Below are 14,989 nucleotides of genomic sequence, written 5' to 3'. Positions count from 1 at the left end.
AAGACAGGCAAAATACAGCCTCAAATCACAACAGTGAAGTGCTGTGGCTGTTACATGGAACTTTATTGGTCAAAAAAATGAAGACTGGGTGTATATCAGAATATCACATTAAAGATTAATCAGGTTTCCAATGAAAGACCAATTGGCACCAACTGATAGAGGATCTTCTCTTGCATGGTGTGGTTACCCTGAAGTTTCTCTGTTTCCACCAGCTGGGTTTGTTTCTGGGTTTTTATTGCTTTATTTGGGGATTACTTGGTAAAGAAGAAGCATTTTCAGGAAATGTCATCATGTGCCATGTGTTACTCTGATGTCAGCTGAGGAAATTGGCGTCAGGAGCAGGAAAAGCCAGAAGATGAATGGATCTCTGAGTTCAAAATAGGAAACAGCTTCAAGTTCCTTTGGGGGTAAACATAAAGCTCATTCATTAGAAATGACACAGTTTCACCTCTGGCACAGGCAGAGGACTCTGCCCTCCTGCTGATGGACAGGCACACCTCACATCCATGCAAATGATCCTGGGAATGCAGGGATGCAAAGAACAGCCCTAAAGCATTGACAGTTCTGACTGGTGAGCTGTTCTCATGCTCTGTGTGTGGCTGAGAGGTGTCACATGGAAATCTGCATTAGCTGTGTTCCTGAATGGATTTCACTCCCTGTAAGGTGTGTTTGTCTCCTTGTCTCACCCCAGTGGATATCAAAGTAAACCTGTGCCACTGAAGAGCTGGATCTTGCCTGGATGATGCAGTATTCATTTATTCATGCTTTGATATGAGGGCTGTGTCTGATCAAGCCCTCATCAGGGTTTATCAGTCAGATATATCTGAGTTTCTTTGTTTTTTCCTGCTGTTTGGCAGGAATCCATCCTGTGAACAAGTGAACAAGTACATCCATCTACTTCACGGTCAAGTACACAGAATTTTGTGAGGTTTCTTCCCGATCAGACTTAGGTTAGGACAGCGGTTTGTAATGTCCTGTTAAGAACATCTCCAGTTGCTCAATATAAAATGGTCAGTAGTTTTCCAAGTGCCTTTATTTTCTGTTCCATTACTCCGAGTACCTTCCCTGTCCTCCCTTGGGGCCCAGCTAACAGCCTGGCTCCTACCTCCTGCTATTCTGAAATTTCTTTATTTGTCTTAGGCTCTGTCATTTTGCTGAAACATTGATATTTTCCAGCAATCAGCTTATTACATGGAGATGCCTATTAGCTTTCTGAAGTCATGTGTCAGTGAAACTCAAAACTGTTTAGTTTAACTTGACAAGCCCTATAGTGATATTGGAAAATTATTTTCTTCTTCAGACCCGTGTTTATGTTCTTTTCCAATGAGCTGGCTGTTTTATTGCAACAGAAACTGTAAAAGAGGTAATTTTAACTAGGCACAAAATATATTCTGTTCTGTAATATATCCATAACCTTCTAGAAGATCCTAATTAACTTCCTTATGTCAGCATAGGAAGCTCTATTGCATTCGTAGTTGCCAAACATTTCTTTCCTTTTAATAGAAATTATCCCTTTCTGAGACCTACGGGCATCATCATTCCCAAGACAAGCTTTTCATTTCAGGATATCAGAAACACCCAGAGATTAATGCAGGTCTGAAGTTCAGCAGTGCAGAATTTCTATCTGTTATCTTGCTTGTCTGCAAAGATAACGATCCTAATAACACACGGGTGACACAAAGCACTCAGTGAGTAAAGTGAAATTGCCAGGTTGGCTCCTGAGCTGCTGAAATGTTGAGTTACTACTGGGCCATGGTGTGACAAAGGTATCAGGTCTGAGGGGAGCAGCTCTTCTACAACGTGTTTGTGACACAGATTCAATGTAATTCAATGTGGACATGAGATATGGGGAAGAAATTCTTCCTGTGAGGGTGGGCAGGCCCCTGACCAGAGAAGCTGTGGCTGCCCCTGGATCCCTGGCAGTGTCCAAGGCCAGGTTGGACGGGACTTGGAGCACCCTGGGATAGTGGAAGGTGTCCCTGAAGGTGGAGTGAAATGGTCCTCCAGTCCTTTTCCAGCCCAAACCATTCCATGACTCTTTGATTTGATCTCAGCGCAGAGCAGGCACAGCAGCCCTCAGGACACCACGCTGTGGGCCAGGCCCAGGTGTCACTTGGTCTCACATCTGTGAAGCAAACTGCAAACATTCATCAGCAGAAATGGAATCAAGTTCTCCGAGAGAAAAACCCCAATTATCTGCTGGTATTTGTACTGCACGGGTTTGTTTTGTTCGCACTGTCTGGGTGTTCCACAAAAGAAATGGGAGCTGTTGTGTGCCTGCCCAGCGGGGCCGAACCCTGCACTCAGCAGTGGGAATTCAAAACAGGAGTATTTCCATCACAGTCCTTACAGCCATGCTGATTTAAAATAAAAACTGTCTTTGCTTTAATCATGCAGTTCCCAAGCTCAGCTTTGATGAATTGCAGAAGCAGGCTCTTATCAAGTAACAGTGGGTTTTTTCTTTTATTCTTTTTTCTTTCCTGAAAAGAGCAGGAAGTTTACCATTCTGCAGAACAAGATGAATGAATTTGCCATTTGAGGCTGAATTTTCCAAGAAGGATTAGGATCTTTTGCAGTCCTGCAAATGCAGGATACTACTTGCAAACCCAGCATTTCTTTAGGCTCATGATCATAATTATAACTCCATATGCAGAAGAGGGAGAAGGAATTTCTAATGTGAACACTTCCAATCCTTAAGAGCAGCTACAAATTGAAGTGAAAAGGTGGCAATTCTCTCACTCATAGTAAGAAATTATTATTAATGTGTTAGGCTCAATTTCACAGTGAATTGCTCTAGCTCAATTCTGTGTGATGAAAAGTGAACACAATCTTCTGGTTAAGGCACAGATGTGCTAAAATGTCACAGTGTGACAGGAAAGAGAGGTTTTCATCTTGTATAAGAACCTTCCCTTTTGTCTCCATGTGTTTCTCTTCCAGCTATCCATTCCCCATGGTCTTCAGTAGCTGCAGTAGAAAGGACCTGGAAAACAGCCTGGAGAAGGGAGTGGGAATGTGTCTCTTTAACCTGCCTGAAGTCAAGGAGTCCTTTGGTGGCCAGAAGTGTGGGAATGGCTATGTGGAAGATGGAGAGGAGTGTGACTGCGGGGAGCCTGAGGTAAGACACCACCTGAGAGTTACTGCTCACCTCCAGCCTGCACGTTTTTGACAGTGGAGTCTTGGTTTGGTGTGTTTGGTGTAAAACAGAACTCTCCCTTCTCTGCTTCCATCCCATCAGCTTAAACCTGAGAGTCTCACAAGTGCAGGGAGTGCTGAGTGTATTCGAGTTGCCAAAGTTCAGGCAGAGCTTGGGTTAAGAATGTGCTCAGATCATCCTTAGAGAGCAAACTCTGGCTTGTCCAGCAGACTGGCCATGACCTCGTGTTCCTAGAAGTTCCTTTCAGCATTAGCTAATCAGCTGAACTCAAAAGAAGTTTGTGAACTTGGCTCGAATTTCTCAAGAAAACATGCGTTAGTTGAAGGTTTGTTTCTGTCAATGAGAGGCCACTCATATATTTGTTTTTTATCAATATAACCATAGAAACTCTGCAATCATAGAATGGTTTGGATGAGACCTTAAAGATAATCTCATTCCCCCCCTGCCATGGGCAGGGACACACCTTCCACTGTCCCAGGCTGCTCCAAGCCCCATCCAACCTGGCCTTGGACACTGCCAGGGATCCAGAGGCAGCATTCTCTGGTCACCCTGTGCCAGAGCCTTGTTAATCCACATATATAACACTAAACAAATAGAAATATTAATATTGGTTGGGCATTTTTCATTGCAGCTCCAGTTTTTAGGTACAAGACCTTTCCTTCCTTCGCTGTGGGATTTTTCTTTCCCTCTAGCCAATTACCTCCCAACAGAAATAGCCTTCCCTGCCTCCCAAACAGATTGCTGCTGCTTCAAAGATTGTTCCATTTACTTTAGTGAATGTGTCAGAGGACTCCTCAGATCAGCAGGAGATAGGCAAAACCTGGGGTCGAATGATATCCGAGCTGGCATCCTTATCCCTTTTACATCCCACCCTCATTGGCTTTATTGAACTTCTCTCTGATTATCTGAATTAAAGGCAGCAGCAGATGAGGGATTTGTTTCCTGTGATAAATAGGGACCTACAGACAAAAGAGATGGGGCAGTTAACACAGCAAGATATTGCTGCATCCTGCCTATGGAGTGTATTGGATTTGTCCAAGCCAGGAGGATTTCCTGACAGTTCACTCACTCTTGAGGGTAACAAGGTTGGAGGAAGCAGCCTTATCTCCTTGTTTAAAGTCAATAGAGTGCAAGCAGCTTGCAAATGTCTTTCCTAACCCAGTTATCTTTCTTGTTTTCATTTCTGAACATTAGTGATACCTTTTCAAATCAAAACCACTGAATGTCAGCAAGCACTGACTTGATTTGCCTCTTCTTTCTGTCTTTCTGTCTTTCTAGTTCTGTTGGAAAAACTGCAGCTTGGGTGCAATTAAATGTATTTGGGATTCACTGCTCTAGTTGGAGTGGTTGCAGAAAACCTGTGTGATTAGTTACTGATTCACTGCCCAGTCATTAGTACCAGCTGAGTTCTGTCCATGCTGTTGCAGTATTCAAGAATCAGTGATATTAGGATTAAATTCTTCTGTGAGGGTGGGCAGGCCCTGGCACAGGGTGCCCAGAGCAGCTGGGGCTGCCCCTGGATCCCTGGCAGTGCCCAAGGCCAGGCTGGACATTGGGGCTGGGAGCAGCCTGGCACAGTGGGAGGTGTCCCTTCCATGGCAGGGGGAGGAACTGGATGATTTTTGGTATCTTCCAACCCAAACCATTCCATGATTTAATGATGCTAACAATTTTAGATTATATGACCAAAAATGTCTGATGTGCTGCAGTGTCTGTGGAAGGAGGGTTAATGCAGATTATAAATGGAACGATAAAAGAATGAAGAGAACTAAAAATCCTCGGTCCTTGAAAGATGAAAATGTGTCTACTTTTATAACCAGCTGCAAGGGGGAATAGAAAACTACAAATTGCTCACTCAGAAGTCAGACAAATTACTTCCAAATGTAATTAGGAGCGGGTGCCCAAACAGCTGTGACATGCCAGGGACGAGTCAACACGGCTTTTGTGCCAGGAACTCTTGTCTTACAAAATCTTGTCTCACAAAATCATGTCTTAAAAAGCCATCACAGTGCTCTGAAGGGCTTAACAAGTGGATGGAAAGGGACAGGGCTGTCACTGCAGCCTGTGAGTTCAGAGAGGCTTTGGACCAAACCTTTCACCAAAGCCTCTCTAGGAGATTGAGCAGCTGTAAAGGAGAGAAAGCTGCATGGGCAAAAATAGGGTTAAAAGATAGAAAATACCACCAGATATAAAGCATCCATTTCATGCAGTGGAAGGAGATCTGCTGTGCTGTATCCATGAGATGTGTCCTGGGGACTACACAACTCAGCATTTTCATAAACAGCCTGGGAAGAGGAATAGTCTTTAATTTGCTGATGGTATTAGTTAGGCTGCTAGAGATGAAAACTGGCTGTGAAGGACTGCAGAGAAACCTTCTGAGACAGCTGGAACAGGCATTAAGATGAGAAATGGGACTCACTGAGGAGTGATGCACATTCCAAAATCACAAAGAAGATGATGGACTCTGAGCTGACTCTGACCATGGAGGAACAAGACTTCATATTGCAATAAATAGTCTCATGAAAATGTCAGCCCAGTGCTCAGGAGTGGTCTAAAAGGTAAATAGGCTGTTAGAAAGTACTAGGGGAGAAATAGGAAAACAAAACAAAGCACCAGCAGACCTCTATAAATCTGCTGTGCCTGAAACTGCTTGTGCAGGTTTTCTCTACCCCTCCCTGATCCCAGGGAGGATAAAGCAGAGTGAACAAAGATTGAGAGAAACACAATAAGGTGGTTCAAAGTTTCGAAAGGGCTCTGGCTGGAAAAGGAGAAAATGAAGGAAAATGCAGCATAAGCTGATAAAATCGTGAGTGAAATGGAAAAGGGTGAGTGAGGAGAGATTGTCCCCCATGAGAAATGAGCAGATGAAGTTAGGAAATGGCAGGTTTCGAACAAGCAGAGGGAGCTGCTCCCTGGCTGTGTTGGTTACCTGTGAGTACCTTTACTCTGACTCTTACAGGTGCTAAAAATGCCCGTGGAGCCAAGGGAAAGGCAGGAGACTGGGAAGGTGTCAATGTCCTTTAACTTCTTCTGCTGGCTGCTCTCAGGGGGACACAAAGACAGAGGAGTTATGGGCTGACCCAGCAGGGTCTGTCTTGTGTTCCTAAAAAAGAGAGGGTGAAAACCAGGTGTCCTGTCCACAGGACAGAGCCTGACATCACGTAAGTGGTGCTGGGGTTGTTCTGGGGTTGGGCTGCTCTGGTTCCTCTGATGAGCCAGGAGAGCCACACTGAGAAACTCCCTCCCATCACTGCTGTTGTTGTCAATAAAAAAAAAATATTAAAAAATAATAACAACAGACTCCAGCACAGCAGTAATTTCGGGTGGCAGCCTCCATCCTCCAAAAGCCTGGTGAGCCTTTCCTGTTTGTTCGCTTGTTTGCGTTAAAACCATTCCTGACAGTTCGATAACCCAGGCACAAAAACTATTTACCAAGCTCATTCCCTACAATGAGCAATAAGTGAGACAGCAATTGGAAATTTCAGAGGCTGCTGTAACACCACTCCAAGAGCTGTGTCTTTATCCCAATCTGCCTGTGGAGTGCAGAACGCTGCAGTGGGGCCAGGGGATGGGGTATTGCAGCTGACTGTTTCAGAAGGCCCTTAATGGGACTGACACTCTGCTCTGCTCATCTCAGATTATTTTTGAGGGGATTTATAAAATGTGCCTCTGTGCAGAGGAGCGTTACTCCTGACATGCAGCAGCTGCACAGGAATATTTCTGTAGCCTGCTGCCTTCTGGGGATCAAAAATAGGGGCAGGAAGTTGTTCCTCTGCTTCAGAGCAGAGTTGGCTTTGTACATCCAGGAAGATATTACCTAAAGAACAGTGGAGTGCTGAGAATCCTTCTGTTTTTTGCTGGTGAGTCAGTGCTAGCCCTGCCTGGCAGTTGGGAAGCTTTCAGAAGTCAGCGAAGTAACAAGAGGCTGTGAACATCCTTCTAACCCACTTATTCTTCCTGTGTTCCCTATGTTGTTAGTGATCCCTTGCTAAGTCAAACAGACTTAACACAGCTGAAGAGCAATTTTATCTGCTGCTATTTCTGTGAGAGAGATGAGATTCCAGCTCAGCTGGTGTAACTTGCAGCTTGTGGGCATTATCTTGAAAAAACAAATCCATTCTTTTCTGAGGCTCCTTACGAACTCGTTCTACTGACAGTAAAGTTTGCAGAAGGCCCACACATGCCACCATCTAATCCACAAGTGTGAAATTGGGGTGTATCAGTGAGTGAGGCTGCAGTTTGTGCTCATTCCATATCTCAGAGCTCTGTTACTGGTGTACTCTGATAAGGGATTACATGAAGTCATGGCGTTGTCTTCCTCTGTGGCAGCCCCAGCTTCCATCCAAGCAGGAGCCTGGCCAGCAGCTATCACAAGATAGAGCTGTAGTTGTGATGCTCAGCAACTGCAGCACAGCTCCTGGATCCTCTCTGCAGGCAATGGAATCATTCCACTGACTCCCATGGAAATAAAACACCACAGTGCTCTATCAGGGCTGGTGTCAGAGCACTTGGGTTGTTTGTGCTATTTGGGATTAGATCCATAGCTGGAATAAACCAGCCCTCCTCAGCAGCTTCTCTGGTTTTACTACACTTATTGGGCTTGTTGAATCTGAGGGCAGACAAGGCTCTTTGGATCAGGTTGTCGAATTTCATGCATAATTCATGATTTCATGCCCAGCTTTTCTTGGCAGAGCTATAGGCAGCCTCTTGATTTACGGCTCATTGTGACTGAACGTTGTCTGCTCTAAATTTACCCTCCAAATTCCTCCAGGAATGTACAAACCGGTGCTGTAACGCAACCACCTGTGCTTTGAACCCGGGAGCAGTGTGTGCACATGGGCTCTGCTGCGAGGACTGCCAGGTGAACCACGGGAAATGTCTCTTTTCTGGGTGGGGAGGGCAGAATTCCATGATTTTCCCAACTGCAGGGTAGTAAGCAAGGATGGAGGATGAGCAAATTGGTATCGATAAGCATTAAAAAATTTGCATGGCATGTGAGCAATTAAAAAATTCTCAAAATATAAATTATTGAAGGAGCAGAGCAACAGACTTTTGAAATTGTCTGTGCTCTTTTTGGCCCCTCCAGCTGCTCATGCAAAACTTCTTTTTCAGGAACTTTTGTGTGCTTTAATTTTTCTCCTTCTTACATGGCAAGCAGTCATTAAATGCTGAACCCTCTTTTTTGGGGGAAGGCTCTTAAATTATTAATTCTATCAACAGCATATGTATTTTTAATAGCAGATCATCAGCTGTTGAGGTCTCCTAACACTCCATAAAAGCCAACTTGCCACAGGCATTTGCCTGTTTGAATTCTCAGACCATCCCTTGCCTATGGGCTAATAAAGCATCCAGCAAGGTAACCCACAGGTCTGGAGCAGCAAGGGTTCCCTATAGCCAGGAACTGATTTTTAGCAAAATTAATCTTCATATCCTTTGCTTTTTACCAAAGGCAATGTGATTAAAATTCAGGGCTGCTCCCATCTTTCTGGCTGCTGATGAGATGTGAATGTTCAGACTGGCACATTCCACCATCGCCTACTGGATGCCATCAGATCCAAAAAAAATATCATTATCCATGGAAATCAGCACAGGGCAGGAACAGTTACATGGACTAGTCATGTGATTAAGTTTGAGAGATCTTGATGCCCATCACAGCAACATTTTCACGAGGAAATGTAACTCCATAGATTCATTCAGGTTCAAGATCTATTCAAGACCATTGAATTGAACCTTCCAACCTGGGAATTGTTTGGCATCTGAATCCAGGATCAAGTGGGCTGGTGGCTTCCTGAGCCCTAACACAGCCCAGTGTTCTGTGATCAGCTGCCTTGGATGGAAAGGTCTCTGATCCGACTTCTGCCCAGTGCTCCAGATCCTCCTTTCCAGGGTTTTTGTGTTCAGACACGATGGAGGAGCCACACTGCAAACATCAGGGCTGGGGTTGCCTTCTGGCCTGAGCCACATGAACCATGTGTGCAGCTTTGTCTGACCCTCCTTCCTGCCAAACCCTCCCAGCGTGGCTCAAATCAGCGTATTTAGAGCTGTGTAATCCCTGTGCTCTCCTCTGCAGTCAGCTGGGGCCGGGCCAGTGGGGAAATCTGTTCATGTGCTGCATGGCTGACCCAGCCATGGCACAGCCACTGAAGTCCTGTTTGTTTTGCAGCTCAAACCAGCGGGGATTTCCTGCAGAGAGTCGAGCAATTCCTGTGACCTGCCTGAGTTCTGCACGGGGGCCAGCCCGCAGTGCCCGGCCAATGTGTACCTGCACGACGGGCACGGCTGCCACGGCGTGGATGGGTACTGCTACAATGGCATCTGCCAGACCCACGAGCAGCAGTGCATCACCCTCTGGGGCCCAGGTGAGTGCCAGGGCAGGGTCAGAGGTGTCACAGAGGCTTGGGGGTGAAATCGAGATCTGGAGGGGTTTTATGCAGTGCCAATCTGTAGCTATTGTTTGAATAATGAGGGAATGGCTCTGTGATTCATTCCAGCCTTGATTTGCTGTCGTGTTCAGTTCTTGCAGCAGGAGGTAACGAGGCCCGCGCTGCAACACGCTGCAAATGGAGAGGTGAACTCAGACAAATCATTTTCTCCTGACTTCGAGATTTCCTGATGTCACCCCACAAAGTGCTGAATGCTCCTGGCAGTTTGAAATCACAGCCCTTTTCAGGCTGCTGTGTGAGCTTCCTCCTGTGCTCTAAACACCTCATCTGCAAAACAGATGTGTCTGCTCCATCCCCAGCCAGGGCTCAGCTTTTGACACTAACAAGAGACTCCTGGATTATTGTGTGTATTTTATTAACTGGTGTCACCTGTAAACTGCCTGCTGACAGTGCTGTTAGCAGGATGTGCACTGAAGCAGAAAGGGATTTCATTCTCCCATGGGAATTTGTTCCCTTTGTGCAGAAATATGGTAACATGAGTTCTTGAGCTGTTCTCAGCATCTATGCCAGGAAAACTGTTCACCTTTCTGTAAAGCCCTGTGACCCTTCCACTGCACTGCAAGTATTAATTCAGCATTTTGCTGTGAATCCAAGTCAAGTCTCCTTCAGCATCTCTGACCCTCTCTCTCAAATTTGAAAACCATTTGCCTCTCCTAAGGAGAAGCATCATTTAGAGATAGGTGTAATTATTTCTTTTAAACTAACTTTCCCAACTCCCTTAGCCTCTTGCAATTCAGTATCTCTCTCTTTAACTCTGCTCCAAAACTTCTGTATCAATATAATGGCACACAGATGTTTCCCTTGGTCAAAACCCTCCCCAGAACTCTACTGAGGAGTTTATCTGTTTCCTTCCCAGGGAACATGGACCTTTTGCAACCTCTCTTTAAAAGAGCATTAAAGCATCTAAAGAACCAACCCCAGTGGTACAGGCAGCAGGTCAGCTTGGCCACATGGGTATAAGAACACGTTCAGGAGGAGTTCCAGTTCAAAATTAAACTCCTCACGTGGAACAAAGCGTGCCTCTGATCCACTCCCCCGAATCCCACGCGCGTCGTAGAGTTGATGTGAGCTCATCCAGCCATGGACAATTATAGCCTCCAGTCTTAGTCAGACTGGGAGTTCTAATCCCTGGATACAGAGACATTTTCTCTTGTAGAAAGCAGAAATCTCCTCCTGAACCAGTTTCCCATGCTGTGGAAAGTTACTTGGTCAGGCTGTTTGTGGCTGAGAAGAATTCCTCTAAAGGTCAGGGAGCTGAATTGCAGCAGCTCCTTGCCAGGTCTGTTTCCTAACACAGCAAGTCCTCCAAAGCCCTGGGCTCCCCTAATTCTTTCCTGTCTTCTTTCTTGGGGCTATTCAATATGGGGACTGCTGTGTGTGGAGGCTCCAGGGTCCAGGCTGAGGGGGTCTGTTAATGAGAAAGATGTTTTGTTAAGACCAGAGTTCAAACAGACTTCTACTGGAATACCCTTTGGTTTTGTCTTGGGAAGGCCCAAGAATAAGGATTTTAAAAAAGGGAGGATGGGACCTGACCAAACCTGAACTGAAAGTCTTAATTCTTGCCACGTTTTTGGAAGTAGGAATTAAAAATAATCACAGAACCACAGAATGGTTTGGGTTGGAAGGGACATTAGAGACCATCTCATTCCACCCCCTGCCATGGGCAGGGACACCTTCCACTAGACCAGGGTGCTCCAAGCCCTATCCAACTCGCCTTGGACACTTCAAATAATGCCTGTATTCTGGATTTAGAGACTAGGGGTGTGAATATTGACTGCTTTATCACACATCTGGCTGAAGTAGGAGCTGGCAGCTGTGGGGTGGAATAGGAAGAGAGCTGCGTGGCTCTCGCAGTTAGAAAAATATCATGGTACAGGTAAAAAAAAAACTACAGATCTTTCCAGCCTTGCTTGCAGCACAAAGAGAGATTTGACATCCTAAGGTGTTGTCTCTGGGCCTGGTATCAAAAATATACATTGTAACCTTTTACCAGGTTTTTGTATCTGATTAGAACTGTTTTTCACCACTGCCTGTGTTGGAGTGAAGTAGTTTTGTGGTTTAAAAAAAAAAAAATCTCCCCCTTGAAGAAAAAACAGATCACAGTTCATTTTCATTCTCTCCTTATTTTCTTCTTCCCAGTAGGAGAAAGCCATGCAGAACAAAATACAATAACTTTTCCTAAAATAATATTCGGTATATTGAATTCCTTATTGATGTCTTCCCTTGTACATCTTTCTTTATTCATCAGGTTACAGATGTCCAGAAGCCCAATGATAAATGTCAATCTTCATATTTTTAGATCTATTTAAAGGAAAATGATGAACACTGTCAGAGCTTGTTTACATTAGGCTGAGCAGTAGGAACCTGTTTCCAGAAAAGCACTTATGTTTCCTTGGGGTTGTTTTTGTTGCTCTCAACACAGTGATTCAGATAAAACAGAGGAGTATTTTTTGCTCTGTCTTATCTGCATGGAAGGCTTGGTGGGAAGGAGAAGGGAGGAGCTCCTGGGGACAATCTCTGAAAATAGCCATGAATTCCTCTTAGAGCCCAGGCTGATTCCAGTCTGGTCCCAGAACACACAGAATTCTCCATTCTCTCTCCCACCATAATTCATGTCATTTTTATCCTTGAGGAGCAGGAACTGCTTGTGACCTTTTTTGTTCCATATTCAAAAAAAAAAAAAAAAAGGCATTGATCTGACCTATTGATAGCAGTGACTGAAAAATACATCGACAGTGATGCTTCATGTGGTGTCTGTGACTCCACTGGCATTTTCCAGGAGAAACAGCACTCAGACAGAGCTGCTTAAGGCAGAGAAATCATTGATTACCAACGAACAGAAGATTCTCAACTTCAGATTTGTGGCTTTTTCTACATTGACAAGAAAATGATTCTTCAGGGAAGTTTGTCAATGTATTTTCCTATGGTTCCCCAAGTGGGAAAAAAGCAATAATTTTGGGGAGCCAATGGCAGGCATTGACTTAATAATTAGAACACATTTAAATGTGTTGCATGGACATGACCATTTATTTAGGCAGGAACATTCTTAACTTAAATGTCAATATTTGTTGCTGTGTAAGAACTTTGCAGGTTTTGCCAGCTACAACCCTACAGAGACAAAATAAATGGGCTGCCCATCTCAGATATCTGACCAAACCATTGCTGACCTACAGCCCACCTCAGATATATGACCAAACCATTGCTGACCTACAGCCCACCTCAGATATATGACCAAACCATTGCTGACTGGGGTTTGAAAAAATGCTAATTTTCCAAGCACTGCAAAGATCTGAATTCAGTGAAATCAAACTATTTGGATCATCACAGATTTATGGCCAGGCCTTTTCTTCTGGAGATGGGAAAGATATTAAATCATATTCTCAGGGGTAGTGACATCATCCTCCTTAAATGCAAAAAAATGCTCAACCCCATCTTGCTCTTGCCCAGACAGAACAGGGATCACCAGGATGGGGAGAGAGGTCAAGGGCAGCTTGTGGAAAGTTTCCTTTGCATCACCAGTGCAGCAAAACAAACTTAATGAGCTGAAACCCACATCACACGACAGAGAACTGTGATTTTTATGCTTATATTTATTTGCACAGTTATTCGTGGTGCTGGCTGGCACAGCCTGAGCAACAGAACTCCAGCCTGTTACTCAGAGGTTGTTTTTTCCCCTCTCCCCACCCACAGACAGCTGGGAATTGAACTGAAATATCTCCCTTTTCTGCTGTCAGCCTGACAGAGGATGTTTCTCTTGTTCATGGAATCAGCACCATGGTCAGAAATTTCCCTCGTTCCTTTCCGGAGACTGTGCTGGTGTTTTCCCATGGCAGCAGGTCTGAAATGACACAGCGTTTCTGTGCCCCACGACATCTCTTTTTCATTATTTTAATTTTTTGCAACTGCATAGGGAAAGAAGTGGGCTCATCAATATACACATTTGGAGAAGAAAACCCCAGCAGTCTCCAGGCTGCCAACTGCAGTGGTGAGCTTTGACCTTCTGCAGCTTCCAATGGCTGATTTAATCCCTTCAATGAGGCTTGGCGTGGAAAGGCCGACAGGACCTTAATTACAGGGTCATGATACCATAATTACCAATAGCAAAGTGAAATAAACTCTGCTCATCCAGCTCAAACCACTTAATAACTACCAGAAATCCTTCACAAATCGTTTTGCCTCTGTGTGCAGAGGTAGAAAATGGAGGAAAACAGGACTTTCTGCTTCAGTTTATGTGGTGCAGTCGTGATAAATGGGTTTCCTCCAGAAACACAACATTACAATTCTCTTCCTTAAGCATCCTCTGAAAACCTCCTTTTAACTTGGTAGCTCCATCTGTTCAGCGTCTTGCACTCCGATATGTTTCCATCCATAAAAAAGTCCAAATATTGTGAGAAGCCAGTGGGGAGAGGGAACAGCCATCTGAATCCCAAGCAACAGTGTGTCTTGGTTGGATACCAAAGGCAGAAATTGAAGCTGGGTTTTGGTTTCCAGGCTGCAGATGATCATTGGGTACCAGGTGTTTTCACACACAGACTGCTCTGAGCCTGGCAGGGGAGTGGTTTTTTGTGCTCCACGAGATCCTTTTTCTTGTCAAGTGTTATTAGCTGGAGTTAAAGCTCAGTGTCTGAGCCCTGCAAGGACGCTGCAGATGTGCCTTCCTTCCTGCGGGCTGCTTTCCATCATCTCTGCAACGCTTTTGCATTCAGGAAAAAAAATCCACCACACACAAAACTTACACCAGGTGAGACAGGAAGAAAAACGCCTTAAATTCAGTATTCAGTGAGTGCTTTCCCTTTTTAAAAACATTTTTAGAATAAGCCTTTGTTACATCCCTTGCAGTCAGAGCACAGGACATGAGCATTCATTTGGCTTTTGGCAGCTTTGGGAGGGGACACCACTGAGGGGACAGCGTGCCTGGGCTCTGGGCTGCTGTGCCACATCTCCAAGGGAGCATCCAGCCACTGCAGGTCCATGGCATCTGCTGAGTGAGCTGGGCCACCAGGCTCCTGGCCAAAAACAAGACCCAGAGCAGCTTAATATGACCAGGCCTGCACAAGCTGGTCCTTGCACACATGGGAGAAAAAGCAGCTTTGGAAAAAGCAGCTTTCCTTGGCCCCTTGCTCACAGCAGGTTTATTCCCTCCCCTCCCCAGCCCTTCTAAAGCTGCTGTGGAATATGCACATGGTAATGTTTGTCTCAAGCTGAACTGGGAATGTGCCCACCCTGGAAAGATGAGGAGGCATCCACATGCTGAAAATGGAAATGTAACTTTTGCTTTTTTTTACACAGCGCCCTGGCTGGATGCTTTTGTTGATTTTTTTGATTTTTGCTTGAACTGTACTGAAAAGGAATTGAAAGAATCCTGTGTGAGTCCCTTTTAATAGTTCCAGAT

The 14,989-nt window shown here is 44.9% G+C and overlaps 1 protein-coding gene across 1 annotated transcript in view; it reads left to right on the top strand.

The window, feature by feature from the left end:
• The window catches only part of ADAM12 (ADAM metallopeptidase domain 12), a gene marked incomplete at both ends in the record, with an annotated part of 161,516 nt that overhangs the window by 131,391 nt on the left and 15,136 nt on the right, over positions 1-14,989 (top strand). The window contains 3 exons of the mRNA XM_082286369.1: positions 2,938-3,115; positions 7,926-8,015; positions 9,318-9,513. Of these exons, the coding sequence (XP_082142495.1) occupies positions 2,938-3,115; positions 7,926-8,015; positions 9,318-9,513 (464 nt within the window). The remainder of the gene's footprint in view (positions 1-2,937; positions 3,116-7,925; positions 8,016-9,317; positions 9,514-14,989) is intronic.

This window comes from Coloeus monedula (genome assembly GCF_965178545.1).
Source record: "Coloeus monedula genome assembly, chromosome: 8".
NCBI lineage: Eukaryota > Metazoa > Chordata > Aves > Passeriformes > Corvidae > Coloeus > Coloeus monedula.
This window is presented reverse-complemented; position numbering and strand designations above follow the sequence as displayed.